The 16,892-nt window shown below is 42.2% G+C and overlaps 1 protein-coding gene across 1 annotated transcript in view; it reads left to right on the forward strand.

Annotated features, from left to right (window-relative positions):
* Window positions 1-16,892, forward strand: part of poglut3 (protein O-glucosyltransferase 3) — a 41,975-nt gene that overhangs the window by 15,174 nt on the left and 9,909 nt on the right. Inside the window, exons 3-5 of the mRNA XM_072264318.1 lie at window positions 8,271-8,551; window positions 8,642-8,852; window positions 12,350-12,546. Coding sequence (XP_072120419.1) covers window positions 8,271-8,551; window positions 8,642-8,852; window positions 12,350-12,546 — 689 coding nt within the window. The remainder of the gene's footprint in view (window positions 1-8,270; window positions 8,552-8,641; window positions 8,853-12,349; window positions 12,547-16,892) is intronic.

The raw sequence follows: 16,892 nt of genomic DNA on the forward strand, positions 1-16,892 counted from the left end.
CCAAGGTCAAACCTCCTTGCTCTACTCTCCCACTTCTCAGATTTGAACATTCTCTCTTGGTGTGGCCCTCTTGACCACAATTATAGCATTTAAATACTCTACCTCCAAGTCTCCCTGTTCTCGACACCGGTTCATCTCCTCTGGTTTTTCTGGTCACTTGATAGTGCAGTGGGGTGATATTTGGGGTGGATCCCCTACCCTCATTTCTCCAGGCAGTTACCTCACCTCCAACAGGCAGCACTTTAGTGGGTTTATTTGGCCTTTGTGTCTCCTTTTCCCATGCTGTACTCATTTTCCTCAGTATCAAACATTTCTAATACCTTATTAGATTCATCGGTAGAGTGAGACACCAATGTCCTTAATCATCTATTTCAAGGCTCTGGTCCTAAATGGTCTCGATCTAATGCTGTTCCCTACACACCTTGGAACACCGTCCATAAACGAGATGCAAACACATTGGGATGTTCACCTCTCCTCTGGTAACATTTGGCTAGCGCCTGTACCGGGTCTCCTCTGTTAATACCCATAACAGTCAAAATGGTCGTCTTTAATTCCCCATTTGTGCCCCCATCTTGTTGCATATCTGGCAAAGCCGTGAGTATACCTGGATGTAAGCACATTATAGTCAATTTCCTTTCCTCAGCATCATCTAGGCCGTGTATTATTCTCTTATGATTAGTTGCTTGAAGCAGTTCCCGAGGGTCATTTCCAAACCCACAAATCCCGATATCTTTGGCAATGTCTCTGAGCAGCTGCTGTCCTCCAAACAGGGTAGTGTATGTTAGACTCTGGTTTTGATTTCCTGCCCCAACTCCTCCCTCTGTAATAGTAACTCGGGGGGATAGTGGTGCCGTTGGCACCGACGATTCCTTAGCATTGTACGAGGGCGGGCGATCCTCAGGGAGAAGCCCTTGGTCATTATCACAACCATATCTAGTCGCATCATCTGCTAAACCATTCCCATCTGTATCTGCATATTCATTCTCCTCCCCTCCTTCAGATCCAAAAGCACATATTATTCCTCTCTGTGCAGCTTTTCTATCTGCTTTAAACACTTTGTATGATCACTAGTATTACTTCTCTTTTCAGAAACTGATTTCTGTATCACATTTATAGCTGTTTTTAAATCACTGTACTGTTTCTTTAATTCCTCTGCCTGGCTCTTGCCTAAATTAGTTTCTTCTTCCTGTTTACTTTGTTCTTTAACCAGTTTCTCGCATTTCAGCTGAAATTGATTCATATGCACCAAGTCCATACTACTTTGTCCCTGTAAATCTGTAAAATTTCCCTTGAGGATTTCTAACTCCTTTCAGAGCATTCTGTTTTCGTCTTCTAAAGCCTTTCTGATTCTTTAGTTTTCGTCTTCTAATTTACCTCGCTTAGCGTCGGCTTTTTGCTGATATCCTGTTAAGTCCTCAATGAGGCAGGCAACTGCTACTGGCTTCAGTAGTCGCTTAAATTCCTTATCCGACAATTTCCCTTTGGCAATTCTAAAAAAGACTTCACCGCTGGTGCGTCCAGCATACTCCCCGTATTGTGGCCATTTCCCCAATACATACTTCTGGAGGAATCCCCTCCAATCAAAACAATCCAAGTCCTTCAGACTTGCAGATTCCCCTGAATTCTTCATCCTGGGTCAGTACTAACTAGCGACCCAGCCTCCCGATCTCTTTGTTTCTCACCCACGTGGTCCGGCTCGAGTCTCTTGCTGACTCAACAGGAGATTTAACCTCGAACCCACCCAGGGACGCCATTTCTGTTGTAAAAAAAAAGTACTACTTCCACTTATAACGATGCTTAGTGAGGCACAGAGAGATCTGTATTTACTGACAAGTACCTTTATTGTTCAAACTAACAAGTACGTGAATTCATACACTGAATACCTTGTGTGCACACTCGCTAAGTATCCCTGACTCTCCTGGATAGTCAAAGAATAGCGAAGGAATTACCCGGGCAAAGGAGGTTACGCTGGCCAGGTATTCCTCGTTGTCCCGATTCACTCACCACGTGATTCACACAGGTTTGCTTACGTTTGTATCTGCAATGGTTACTCTTCAAAGTTACCGCTACCAGCACACACGAAGCATCCACTTTTATATCCATTCCCTATCAATTCAAATAGTGCATTCCAGTGTCATTGGCCACAGGCCATGTATCTGTCCTTCAACACCTTGTTATTGGCTCTGCTCCAAGCCGGCATCCATTTATTGCCCTCTTCCTATCAAGTGACAGTCGATAATTTATGGCTCTTTGTTCTCAATCAGTAGTGAGCTTGAATCACTTAAGGCAGGCATCAACCCCAGCATTCACAAACCTGCATGTTCTAGCCAACCAAAGAACATCTCACAAATAAGTTCTCATTTGGAAATGGTCTCCAGTCCAGCAGATTACCTGAAGAATCATTGTGTCTTCTTTAAAATATTGATCAAGCCCAGCAGGTAAGGCGCACAAAATGGAGAATAGAGTGTCTTCACAAAATGGCAGCCTCCATCCCCAAGCATGCGACAAGAACAAACGCTGCTTCCACTGTCCTTGATTCATTTGAATTCACTGATTTGTAGATTGTCATTCTTTCTGGCCAACAGTAAAAAGACCCTGATAGGAGTTGTATACAGGCCTCTGAGTAGTAGCCAGGAGGTGGGGTGTCTGGGAAGTAGAAATTTAAAAATGCATGTAAAACAGGCAGTGCTATAATTGTAATGGTGGATTTTAATAGGCAAGTAGATCTGGGGAAAAATCAGGTTGGTGCTGGATCCAAGAAAAAGAATATGTAGAATCAACTTCAAGTTCAAACTTATTTGATATTTAGCCATACCTACAACGTGGGTTTTTGGAGAGCTTATTGTTGAGTCCACTAGTGTAATGAACCAAATTTGATTAGGATGCTTAAGGTAAAAGAACCCTTGGGAGGCAGCGATCATAATGTGATAGAATTCGCCCTGCAGTTTGCAAACCAATAATGTAAAAAAGGATACCAAAAGTTTTTACCGATTCTATAAAGAACAAAAGAGAGGCAAGAGTAGACATTGGACTGCTGGAAAACGACGCTGGAGAAGTAATAACGGGAAACAAAGAATTGGTGGATGAATTGAATAAGTATTTTGTCTCACTCTTCACTGTGGAATAGTTCCAGAGGATTACAAAAATCATAAATGTCACTCCACTCTTTTCAGAAGGGAGGGAGGCAAAAGAGAGGAAATTATAGGTCAGTTAACCTGACTTCAGTGATGGGCGAGATGTTAGAGTTCATTATTAAAGATGAGGTTTTGGAGTGCTTGGAGGCACATAATAAAATAGGCCAAAGTTGGCATGTTTTTCTTAAGATGAAATCTGACCTGACAAATCTGTTGGAATAGAAAAAGGAGAGTCAGTGGATGCAGTTTACTTGGATTTTCAGAAGGTCTTTGACAAGGTGTCACACATGAGGCTGCTAAACAAGATAAGAGCTCATGGTATTTCAGGAAAGATACTAGCATGAACAGAAGACTGGCTGACTGGCAGGGGGGTAAAAAGGCTTTTCTGGTTGGCTGCCAGTGGTGTTCTGCAGGGGTCAGGAAGTGTATAGTCATGCACTTTTGTAGAAGGAATAAAGGCACTAACTTTTTTCCTAAACAGGGAGGAAATTCAGAAGTTGGAAGTGCAAATGGACCTGGGATTCTTAATGTAGAATTCCTTAGAGGTTAACTTGCAGGGTGAGTCAGTAGTAAGCAAGGTAAATGCAACGTTCACATTCATTTGAAGAGGTTTAGAATATAAAAGCAAGGATGCAATGCTGAGACTTTAGAAGGCATTGGAGTATTGTGAGCAATTTTGGACCACAGCATCCAGAGAGGGTTTACAAAAACGATCCTGGGAAAGTAAATGTGTGAGAAGCGTTTGATGGCTCTGGGCCTTTACTCACCGGAGTCTAGCAGAATGAGGGTTATCTCATTAAAACTTGCCGAATATTGAAAAACATAGATAGAATGGACATGGAGAGGATGTTTGCAATAGCAGGAGAGTGTAGGACCAAAAGGCATAACCTCAGAATGGAAAGGTGTCCCCTTAGAACAGAGATGAGGATAAAGATAAGATTAGCTTTATTTGTCACACGTACATTGAACTATGCAATAAAATGATTCGTTTGAGTCAATAACCAACAGAGTTTGAATATGTGCTGGGGGCAGCCCCTAAGTGTCTCCATGCTTCTGATGCCAATCAGAAGGCATGCCTACACTTACTAACCCTTACTGATTTGTGAGTCTTTGGAATGTGAGGGGAATCTGAGTCCACGAGGTCACAGGGACAACGTACAAACTCCTTACAGACAGCGGTGGGAATTGAACCCTGAATGTTGGCATTTTGCCAGCTGCTATGCTACCATGCCACCTAAAGGAATTTATTTAGCCAGAAGCTGGTGAATCCATGGAAGTTATTACCACAGACGGCCAAGTTATTGGGTATATTTAAAACGGAGCTTGATAGGTTTCTGTCCAGCTCTTGGTTCCATTCCTCCCCCTCCTGTCTTCCCCTATCATTTCGGATCTCCCCCTCCCCCTCCCCCTCCCACTTTCAAATCTCTTACTAACTCTTCTTTCAGTTAGTCCTGATGAAGGGTCTTGGCCCGAAACGTCAACTGTACCTCTTCCTAGAGATGCTGCCTGGCCTGCTGCGTTCACCAGCAACTTTTATGTGTGTTGCTTGAAATTCCAGCATCTGCAGATTTCCTCATGTTTGCGTCGATAGGTTTTTGTTTACTAAGTGCATCAAAGGTTATAAGGAGAATGCTGTTGAGAGGAAAGATGAATCACCATGATGAAATGCTGGAGTAGGCTTGATGAGCAAATGGCCTAATTCTATTCATACTCTATGTCTTGTGACTTAAACAAGGCAATCCATGTTTATTGTAGTATTGCCCCTCAGGGCTTAGAGCAGGTAGTTTTGTTTTCAGAGATTCAGTAGAAAGAACTTTAAGTAGTTGGATGTATTGTGATCCAAGAGTGTTGTGATTTGCTTTTGTATTTCAGGTCTCCTCCCCATCCTCAAATCCAGGGAAGGTTTGTGACTAGAAATGCAAAGTCTTTTCATGGGTGTCTTCGTGGTAATCTTGTACACTTTTTTAGCGACTGTTCTAGGATGCTGTAGCTGGAATAGTTCTCTTATTGCAAATAAAGCCATAAGAAATAGGAGCAAAATTAGGCTATCTGGCCCATCCAGTCTACTCCGCCATTCAATCATGGCTGATCCCCTTTTTTTCTCCTTCTCAACCCCAGTTCCCAGCCTTCTCCCCATAACCTTTGATGCTATGTCCGATCAAGAACCTATCAATCTCTGTCTTAGTCAAAGTCATACTTTATTGATCCCGGGGGAACTTGGTTTTCGTTACAGTTGTACCATAAATAATAAATAGTAATAGAACCATAATAGTTAAATAGTAATATGTAAATTATGCCAGTAAATTATGAAATAAGTCCAGGACCAGCCTATTGGCTCAGGGTGTCTGATCCTCCAAGGGAGGAGTTGTAAAGTTTGATGGCCACAGGCAGGAATGACTTCCTATGACGCTCAGTGCTGCATCTCGGTGGAATGAGTCTCTGGCGGAATGTACTCCTGTGCCCACCCAGTATATTATGTAGTCGATGGGAAACATTGACCAAAATAGCATGCAACTTAGACAGCATCCTCTTTTCAGACACCACTGTGAGAGAGTCCAGTTCCATCCCCACAACATGAGTTTGTTGATTCTGTTGGTGTCTGTTACCCTCAGCCTGCTGCCCCAGCACACAACAGCAAACATGATAGCACTGGCCACCACAGACTCATAGAACATCCTCAGCATCGTCTGGCAGATGTTAAAGGACCTCAGTCTCCTCAGGAAATAGAGACGGCTCTGACCCTTCTTGTAGACAGCCTCAGTGTTCTTTGACCAGTCCAGTTTATTGTCAATTCGTATCCCCAGGTATTTGTAATCCTCCACCATGTCCACACTGACCCCCTGGCTGGAAACAGGGGTCACCGGTACTTTAGCTCTACTCAGGTCTACCACCAGCTCCTTAGTCTTTTTCACATTAAGCTGCAGATAATTCTGCTCACACCATGTCACAAAGTTTCCTGCCGTAGCCCTGTACTCAGCCTCATCTCCCTTGCTGATGCATCCAACTATGGCAGAGTCATCAGAAAACTTCTGAAGATGACAAGACTCTGTGCAGTAGTTGAAGTCCGAGGTGTAAATGGTGAAGAGAAAGGGAGACAAGACAGTCCTCTGTGGAGCCCCAGTGCTGCTGATCACTCTGTCGGACACACAGTGTTGCAAGCACACGTATTGTGGTCTGCCAGTCAGGTAATCAAGAATCCATGACACCAGGGAAGCATCCATCTGCATCACTGTCAGCTTCTGCCCCAGCAGAGTAGGGAGGATGGTGTTGAACGCACTGCAGAAGTCAAAAAACATGACCCTCACAGTGCTCGCTGCTTGTCCAGGTGGGCGTAGACATGGTTCAGCAGGTAGACAATGGCATCCTCAACTCCCAGTCGGGGCTGGTAGGCGAACTGGAGGTGATCTAAGTGTGGCCTGACCATAGGCCGGAGCAGCTCCAGAACAAGTCTCTCCAGGGTCTTCATGATGTGGGAGGTCAATGCCACTGGTCTGTAGTCATTGAGGCCGCTGGGGCGCGGCGTCTTCGGCACAGGGACGAGGCAGGACGTCTTCCACAGTACAGGAGCCCTCCGGAGCCTCAGGCTCAGGTTGAATACATGGCGAAGTACTCCACATAAATACACCCAACGATCTGTCCTCCACAGCTGCATGTGGCAATAAACTCCACAAGTTTACCACCCTTTGGCTAAAGAAATTTCTCTGTATCTCTGTTTCGAAAGGGCGCCCCTCTCTCCTGAGGCTGTGCCCTCTTGTCCTAGACTCTCCCACCATGGGAAACATCCTTTCCCCATCTACTCTATCTAGACCTTTCAACATTTGAAAGGTTTCAATGAGATCCCCCCCCCACCCCATCCTTCTGAATTCCAGTGAGCACAGACCCAGAGCCATCAAACGTTCCTCGTATGATAACCCTTTCATTCCTGGAACCAACCTTGTGAAGCTCCTCTGGACCCTCTCCATGCCAGCACATCTTTTCTAAGATGAGGAGCCCAACACTGTTCACAAAACTCAAGGTGAGGTTTCACCAGTGCCTTATAAAGCCCCAGCATCACATCCCTGCTCTTGTATTCTAGACCTCTTGAAATGAATGCTAACATTGCATATGCCTTCCTCACCACTGACTCAACCTCCAAGTTAACCTTTAGACTGTTCTGCACAAGGACTCCCAAGTCCCTTTGCATCTCAGATTTTTGGATTTTCTCCATGTTTAGAATATAGTCTGCACATTTATTTCTTCTACAAAAGTGCATGGCCATGCAGTTCCAACATTGTATTTCATTTCTTGTCCATTCTCCTAATCTGTCTAAGCCATTCTGCATTCTGCCTGTTTCCTCAACACTGCCTGCCTCTCCACCAATCTTCCTATCATCTGCAAACTTGGCAACAAAGCCATCTATTCCATCATCTAAATCATTTATTTCAGCATAAAAAGAAACGGTCCCAACACTGACCCCTGTGGAACACCACTATTCACTGGCAGCCAACCAGAAAAGGATCCTTTTATTCTCACTCACTCCCTTCTACCAACCAGTCAATGCTCTATCCATGCTAGTAACTTTCCCATAATACCATGGGCTCTTAACTTGGTAAGCAGCCTCATGTGTGGCACCTTGTCAAAGGCCTTCTGAAAGTCCAAATATACAACATACACTGCATCCCCTTTAACTATCCTACTTGTAATCTCCTCAAAGAATTCCAACAGTTTTGTCAGGCAGGATTTTCCCTGAAGGAAACCATGCTGACTTTGTACTATCTTGTCCTGTGTCACCAAGTACTCCATCACCACATCCTTAACAATTGACCTTAACATCTTTCCAACCACTGAGGTCAGGCTGACTGGTCTATAATTTCCTTTCTGCTGCCTTCCTCCTTTTTTCGTCCTGTGGGCAAGGTTTTTTTAAACTGTGGTTAAGTTTTTAAAATACTTGCTATATCATCAAATGTGCAGATGTATAAGTGCACATGCAAAGGCCTTCTTTCATGTAGTGAACAAGTATCTTGTAAATATGTAAACTGAAAATATTTAAACATTGCATTTTTATAGATTATTTTTCTATGGTTTATTTAAAAAATATTAGAGACAATGCGTAATTGCACACTTAGTAATACGTTGTGTTCCTGTTTTCATTATCAGGCCCTGTTTATCATGAGTACTGTTACTGCCCAGAAGAGGATCCTGAAAAATGGCAAGCTACTCTCTCATGTCCTGCAAAAGAAGAACAAATTTCTAGTGACTTTGATAATTTTCCCAGTATAAACCTTTCACTCCTGCTGGAGCAAGTGCCAAATAGATTTGGTGATCGAGGAATTGTTCACTACACTATGTTAAATAACCTGATTTATCGACGGACCATGGGGCGGTACACAGACTTCAAAATGTTTTCCGATGAAATGCTTCTTTCTTTAGCAAGGAAAGTATGTTAAATTTACAGTCGCATTGATGATTTTTCTTTGCTGCTTTGTATTCTGTTACATAATGAAGCAATTGAACACTTTTCCTTTTAGGTTCACTTACCCAATGTTGAGTTCTATATAAATGTTGGAGATTGGCCACTGGAAACTCGTAAAATAAAAGATAGCCCACTGCCTATCATTTCTTGGTGTGGCTCAGAAGATACTGCCGATATTGTTCTTCCAACATATGATATCACACGCTCTACATTAGAAACACTGCGTGGTGTAACAAATGACCTACTTTCTATCCAAGGACAGACTGGTATGTTTTGTCATTCTTCTTTGCATTGGTATACTTTTACAATGATGTAATAGAGTCGAAATCCGTTGTTTTATTTGAAATGAAGTTCTCCACACAGATCATCACTTCATTGAGAAGAGTTTTATCCTCATTTGTAGCTTTCTCTTTTTCTCTTCCACGTCTTCTTTTGCTTTGTAATTGTAAGTTGCTCTGTTGCACCAGGTTCAAGACCTTCTGAGGTATCAAATACATGTGGAGGTTTAATCAGAAAATTATGATCACTATCCTTGCTCTCAATCACATCTAATTTCAGTAGATTTTGACAGCCTACCTCCAACTTTTCAACCCCTTTGATGTCTCCTGTCCCAAAATTACACCCACCCTTTCAGCAACATTATTGCTTAAATGTGTATATTTGGGTTCTGTCCCTGCCACAACCCTGATATTTCTTGATCAGAATCACAAGTAACACTGTCCAAAGTGATGGAGACCATCCTGGTCAATCCTTCTTGACCTCTTCAGCCATCTATGTCTTCTTGCTACATTGAGTTGGGAATGCATATATACCTTTCCACGTATTGCCTATCAATCACAGATTGAGAATCTATACAGGGCTCTTTGTGCTCCTATGTTATTGTTTTCAGAGTTCATAGTGGGCTCACAGTTATTTCTCATCTGCATGCTCTTCCTTGGTCAAGTTGTCCAATGACATAATGCTGGATTCCATGTGTTTCAGGATGTGAGCAGATGCCACTACTATAGACTACTGGATTTTCACACAGTCTGCCCAAGATCTAGTCTCAAGTTGACTACAGTGTCTATTTAAACATTGGGACCACTTCCATAATTGATTCTGGCTGTTGCCACAATGTTTGTACTGTAGTCACATTTTTTTTTAATCATTTCCTTGGTCACTGCTTTGGGTTGAACCAGATAATTTACAATATTTGTTCTGAGTTGAACCTTTGTCCTGAATTTTTACAATATTTGTCCTGAGTTGTCTCGAATTGTGACCTTTTTTCACAATGTCATAATTGAATTCTCCATAATTCCACATGTTGTTTCTGTACCTGTTTTAGTTTTTGTCCTGCTAAATTCAAAAGTTTTACGCACTGTGATCACTCATTTTCTATCCTCTTTCTGTAAGAGTATATCTTCACCCACACATAGTTCTTGTGTACACAAATAATTGTCATCTTTTGTAGCAAAACATTTTAATTTTATCTGCAAGTAACTCATTCCTGGGACTGTCAATAAAAAGACCCTGCCTATCCCAGCAACATGCCTCTCTCACCTTAAGTAACTACCTGAGGATCTCTAGACCTTCCCTCCTGGAATCTTCAAGTTCTCTTCTTTTAAAGTAATTTGTTGAAATTATTTGTGTGAACAGCATTTTGATGTTATCACTTGTCTTTCTGATGTTTTATCTCAAATGTGAAATACTTTTAATGTTTTCTGCTGATAGAAATGCTAAGTACATTTTCCTTCTTTTGACAAGATTAATATTCCTTGCTTGTATCTTACTGTAATCACCTAGCATTCTGTTACTTCAACTTCCATTCTATCACATTATTTAATGTGTGCTGATTTCAGTCCCAAGTGACTCTTCGTCTTTTTGTGCAAACTTTCAAAATCCAGACTTTTCTTGTTCCTGGTGCATTATTCCATTATCTAAGCTTCTCCGTACTCCCAAATGTGTTCTTGGTGATGCCATTCAGAAAGGGGAGAGTGAGGGATATACTGGGGCATTGGGTTGCTCTTACACAGAGGAGATGAAGTGCCTTGACCAGAACATTGACTGTCCATCTCCATCCACACGCTGAGTTCCTTCAGCAACTTGTTTTAGCTCAGATTCCCATCTATGTAAATTCTATTTTGGCTGTTGGTTACAGGATTCTGGAAGGTGCCATGTAGACTTGAAAATCATAAAATCTTTCAATGGAATTGTTAAATACGTTGTAGAGAAAAGGTTGTTTTATAAACTAAGTTCCTCTAGCATTTTGTGTGTGTTGCTTGGATTTCCAGCATCTGCAGATTTTCTCGTTTGCGATTCATAAACTTACCACGATTCCTATAATGTAATTGTTACAATGGAAATTTTACCCATTGAACTACAGAAAATAACAATTACACTGGACAACAAAGATTTTGCTTCCTTAATACTTTGAAATTGTCTTCAATTCATTGTTCAAGTCTGTATATTTGATGCCAAGATTAAGGAAGATATTTTTGTTGGTCCACAAATCAAACAGGTCATCAATGACAGGCAATTCAAAGAGCTTCTTGTGGGACCAGAGAAAATCGCATGGAAGGCATTCAAGAATGTTGAAAATTTTTTTTGGCAACTACAGAGCACCAGACTACATGCGGCTGAAGTTTAAATGCATTTCCATTTAGACTTCTTCCCTGCAAATCTTGACACTGTTAGTGATAAGCAAGGTGAAAGGTTTCACCAGGACATTGCGGTCATGGAGAAATGGTATCAGGGCAACTGGAATCCATCAAAGCTGGCTTATTATTGTTGGACACCCAAGTGAGAAGCCTCAGACACTGAGTACAAATGAAAATCGTCAACAAAATATTTTTAGCTTAGTTGAATTATTGCAAAGCGTCAGCACTGTTATGCAATTAAACACACTATAATTCTATAAAAGTTAATTTCATATTTCTCCAAATTCCTATATGATACAAATATCACATTTGTAATTTGATATTGTACTTATGTTCAGCTTCAAGTGGTCTACGATAAACAAGAAAAAAATTCTGAGGAAGCAACACTTTCAGAAAAAATTTGTTGTCTGGTTTTATGGAATGCACATGATGCTTTCTCGGTGGGCGGGGTGCGGAATGTAACATTTTACCAGCTGGTCTGAATCCCAGTTTCATGACTGCTGTAAATAGAGAAGGAATATTCAGCATGGTAGTAAGATTCTTGAACTCCTTTGAGAGCATAGAGAGTTCTTGTGTTAATAATGTAAGAAATGAACATCCCGCCCCTCCCCCTTTGAACTGCCCACTTGGTAGGTGTTTGTGGGTCCTTCATTCACTTGAAGTTATGGAACAAGACAGCACAGAAACAGGCCCTTCAGACCAGCATATTAGTAATGACCTCATGTTTAGCCCATAACCCTCTCAACCTTTCCTATCCACAAGCCATGATTTCATTTGACACCTTAGAACCCAGAGAGCTGGAGTGGCCCTTATCCTTAACTTCCATAAAGATATGAAGATATTTCTTTTATTTCCTTAAAAGAAAATGTTCTTTAGTGCTAATTTTTGAAATTTCTTGCCTCTCTACTTACACAACCCAACTTAAAATTCCATCTCCAAAGTACATCTTTTCATGTAGGCTTTTGTTCATCCCTCCTAAGCTGTGCATTATGTAAATGATTCTGATTTCGTCTAGTGACCGATCACGTAGGTGATATTTTATAGTGCCTCCTTTTTTACCTCAAGGAGGCACTGAAGTTGATGAATTTCGTAACAGCTCAATATTTATTTTTCTCTCAAACCACAAGGTCCCTCTTGGAGCAATAAAACACAGCAAGCATTTTGGAGAGGCAGAGACAGCAGTGAGGAGAGACTCAAACTAGTAAGGATTTCCAGAAAGAATCGGGATCTTTTGGATGCTGGAATAACTGCGTATTTCTTTTTTCGTGAAGAAGAGAAAGCTCTAGGAAAAGCCCAACTTATCAGTTTCTTTGACTTCTTTAAGGTATGATTTTGTGGGAAAATTGAAGAATCTCAGAATTGTCGTGTCACAGAAAGCCCTTTTGGTCCATTGAGTCAGTGCTGTACCAGATCAATACAAGAGCTATGAGCCTTTACTGGGCACTATTGTGGTAAATAAATTACTTTGAGCTCTCCATATAATTTAGACTTTTTTTTGGAAGTTTTACTATTATTTATCATTGTGCTGTTCAGAATAGTGCTGGTGAATTCCTAATGTTTATTACTGTTTAGAAAGCTATTGCTGAAGGGATGGTTATTCGTCATTTCTTGACTTGTGGTTCTATTGGTGCATGTTCAAACATGAATGATGGATATTGCAGTGTTTGAGGCTAGTCCAGTCCCTTTGTCCTAACCATCCATCATCCATCCTACCAACTTCTCCACAAATGAATGCTAGCTATACCTACCAGCTCTCTTTCTCAGTACTGCTGAAGGACCCTTGATTTGAAATGTTAACAGCGTTTTTCTTTCCACAGATGCTGCCTGACCTGCTGAGTGTTTCCAGCACTTTCTGTTTTGAGCTCGGATGTCTAGTATATATAACTTTTGATTTTTTTTTTCATTAGTCTGGTCTTGCAAGTTTTGAGTGGACGCAATGTGTTATTGAAACAATTCACAAGTGGCTGGAGTCAGACAAATAAAAGAAATGTATGTCACTTTATATGATATAACTTCTTTTCTCTTTTTCCACTAACTCACCAGCCTTTACTTTTTGGGTCTTCAGGACAACCAAATGTTGCATTAACTATAGCCGTAAAATCTCACCACTGATTTCCTTAATCTTTGGAACATAAAGATCTACAGAAAGTAGTGGATACAGCCCTGTCCAACACAGGCAAAGTCCGCCCCACCATTGAGCACATTTACATGGGAGTACTGCCACAAGAAAGCAGTATCCACCTTCAAGGACCCCAACCATATAGCCATGCTTGCTTCTTGCTACTACCGTCAGGCAGTAGGTACAGGAGCATTAGGTCACACATCACCAGGTTTAGGAACAGTTATTACCATATAACCATCAGGCTCTTGAACTGGCATGAGTAACTTCACTCATCACAAATCAACCTACAGACTCCCTTTCAAGAACTTTTTACAATTCACGTTCTCAGTATTACTTTTTATATTTGTACAATTTGCCATCTTCTGCACATTGGTTGTTTGCTAGTCCTTGTTTATGCATAGTTTTCTATAACTTCTATTGTACTTATTATTTTCCTGTAAATGCCTGCAAAAAAAAAGAATCTCAAGGTAGTATATGGTAATGTGTGTGTACTTTGATAATAAGTTTTACTTTGACTTTGAAAATCATGTAGAGTAGAGGGAAAGGTAGCCTTCCAACAGTGATACATACAGAATAAGAAGAGAAAATGGACATCCTTCCATTGGCAACACTGGTGAACTAGAGGCTCAAGGATAACTGACTCTTGTTCAGATTTAAAATCATGCTGAAACTGGGCTAGAGGGATTAAGATTTATGTTCAGTTTGTTCTTTCTATTGCCTTCAGACTTCATCAAAGCTGATCCGATCTCCCCAACCCTCAGTGTATATCAGTTAAGATTTTTAAATATTTGATTTCCAATCTTGAAGAGATTTGATTTTGATAGCTGTCAGTCTCTGTTTCATTTGCTTGTCTAACCTTGCAGAGGTACAGGAGCAGTATCTATAATTGTAACTCTTTGGCCTCCGCCTGATTTCCACTCATTCACTCGTGGCTCCAAGGTGGAGATACGTACAGTTGCAACAGCCGAGCCTTTTCTCAAAGGTACAACTGACGGGACTCCTTACGATGCATACTAGATGCACACAGCTCACCTATTTTGAACATTTAGAACGCTGGCCGCTTGAGATCGTGAAAATGCAACCGACTAAGCTTGTTACAACTCCACCACGAGGTCAGTTACCAGCCGGAAGATGCTGACGATGGCACTATGAGAGAAGGCAGAAGAGTAGAAAGAGAGTGGGTATATACACCAGGCTAAGAGACTCACCTTTCAGGCCTCCACTCCCATGTGTCGTCTTAGCAAATGCACGGTCGATTGCCAACAAAATGGACGAGATTAGACTGAGATTCATCTTGTAGAAGAACCTAGCAGAGTGCTGTGCTATGACCTTCCCAGAAACCTGGCTGGACCACAAGGTACCTGATGTAGCTACTGGGCGTGCAGGCCAAGTGGCCTCCCACGCTGACAGAGCGCACAGTTCTGGCAAGAAATCAGCTGGTGTTTTACACGTTTATGTTAACACTGCCTGGGGTACTAATTCAGTCGTTATTGAAAGTTACTGCTGTCCCAACCTGGATTACCTAATGGTAAAGCGCAGGCCCTTTTATCTACCAGGAGGAATCACTGTTGTTTATATTACAGCAGTTTGTATACCTCCGTGGGCCAACACCAAGTTAGCATTAGGTCATCTGTATGATGCTATTGTTAACCAACTGGCTACTCACCCCGATGGTGCCTTCATTGTAGCTGATGATTTTAATCAGGCTAACCATAAAATGGTACTCCCTAAATTCCATCGGAATATGAATTGCCGTACAAGGGGTAATAACACACTGGAGCAGGTGTACACCGACATCGCAGGCGCATATAGGGCCTTCCTGGCACTGTCCGATCACCTGCCTTTACATCTGATCCAATGGAAAGGAACCAACCTCCAGGACAGTGATGGTGTGGCCTGAGGGAGCCAGCCCCAGTCTTCAAGATTGCCTTGAGCGTACTGACTGGAGTCTGTCTTCATGCTAGGCTACGCAAGTCTCGGACACTGATTTAGAGGAATACACAACCACAGTTAGGTGCTACAACAATTTCTGTGTAGTCAATGTCATCACCGCCAAAAACATCTGAGTATTCCTGAACCAGAAGCCTTGGATGAACAATGAGGTATGGAACCTGCTCAAAGCTTATGACGCTGCTTACACGTCTGGTGATGCCAAAGCATATGGTGAGGCCAGATCAAATCTTGACAGGTGCCAAAGTGCAGATTGAGATGCACTTCTACAAAGCCACCAGTCCAGGAAGTGCTTGGGAAGGCATCAGATCCACCTCAGATTACAAAGGAAAGCTGTCCTGCTCTGCTCATGGTGATGCCAAACTAGCCGAAGAGCTAATTGCTCGATTTGATAAAGCAAATCACCAGTGATGAGGGCCTTAATATCAGATGGAGGAACTGTGTCGACACTGAACATACGTGAGGTGAGGCGTGTACACCGTAATGTCAACACACACACACATCATACATGGATATGTGCTCAGGGACTGTGCCAACCAGCTAACAGAAGTTCTGATGGGTATTTAAACCTCTCGCTGTCCCAGCCTCTGGTCCCGGCATGGTTCAAAGCAGCAACCATAATCCCCAAATCATCAGTTGCTACATGTCTTAATAACTACTGGTGGCATTCACGCCCATAGTTGCCAAGTGCTTGGAATCCTGGCTATCTTGGACCAGCACCAGTTTGCCTACAAGGCGAATAGATCAACTGAAGATTCCATCTCGATTTCCCTTCATACTGTCTTAGAACAGCTGGAGCACAAAGACAGCAACGTAACTGATTAGAGTTTGGCCTTTGACACCTACTACTGAAGAAGCTGACTGTCAATCTCCACAATCGAGGTTTCAGCACATCAACCTTTAATTGGGTCTTGGACTTCCTCAGCAAGGACCTGGATCCATTGCAATTTGCCTATCGTCACAATAGGTCAATGGCAGACACAATCTCCATGGCTCGCCACGGGGCTTTAGACCACCTGGACAACACTAACACCTACGTCAGGATGCTGTTCATCGACTATAGCTCAGCATTTAATACCATCATTCCCACAATCCTGATTGAGAAGATGCAGAATCTGGGCCTCTGTACCTCCATCTGTAATTGAATCCTCGACTTCCTAACCGGAAGACTACAATCTGTGCGGATTGGTGATCCTCCTCGCTGACGATCAACACTGGTGCACCTCAGGGGTGTGTGCTTAGCCCACTGCTCTACTCTCTCTATACACATGACTGTGTGGCTAGGCATCGTTCAAATACCATCTATAAATTTGCTGATGATGCAACCATTGTTGGTAGAATCTCAGGTGGTGACGAGAGGGCGTACAGGAGTGAGATATGCCAACTAGTGGAGTGGTGCTGCAGCAGCAACCTGGCACTCAACATCAGTAAGATGAAAGAGCTGATTGTGGACTTCAGGAAGGTCAAGCTGAAGGAACACATACCAATCCTCATAGAGAGATCAGAAGTGGAGAGAGTGAGCAGCTTTGAGTTCCTGGGTGTCAAGATCTCTGAGGATCTAACCTGGTCCCAACATATCGATGCAGTTATAAAGAAGG

This window comes from Mobula birostris, chromosome 7 (assembly GCF_030028105.1).
Source record: "Mobula birostris isolate sMobBir1 chromosome 7, sMobBir1.hap1, whole genome shotgun sequence".
NCBI classification, from domain to species: domain Eukaryota; kingdom Metazoa; phylum Chordata; class Chondrichthyes; order Myliobatiformes; family Myliobatidae; genus Mobula; species Mobula birostris.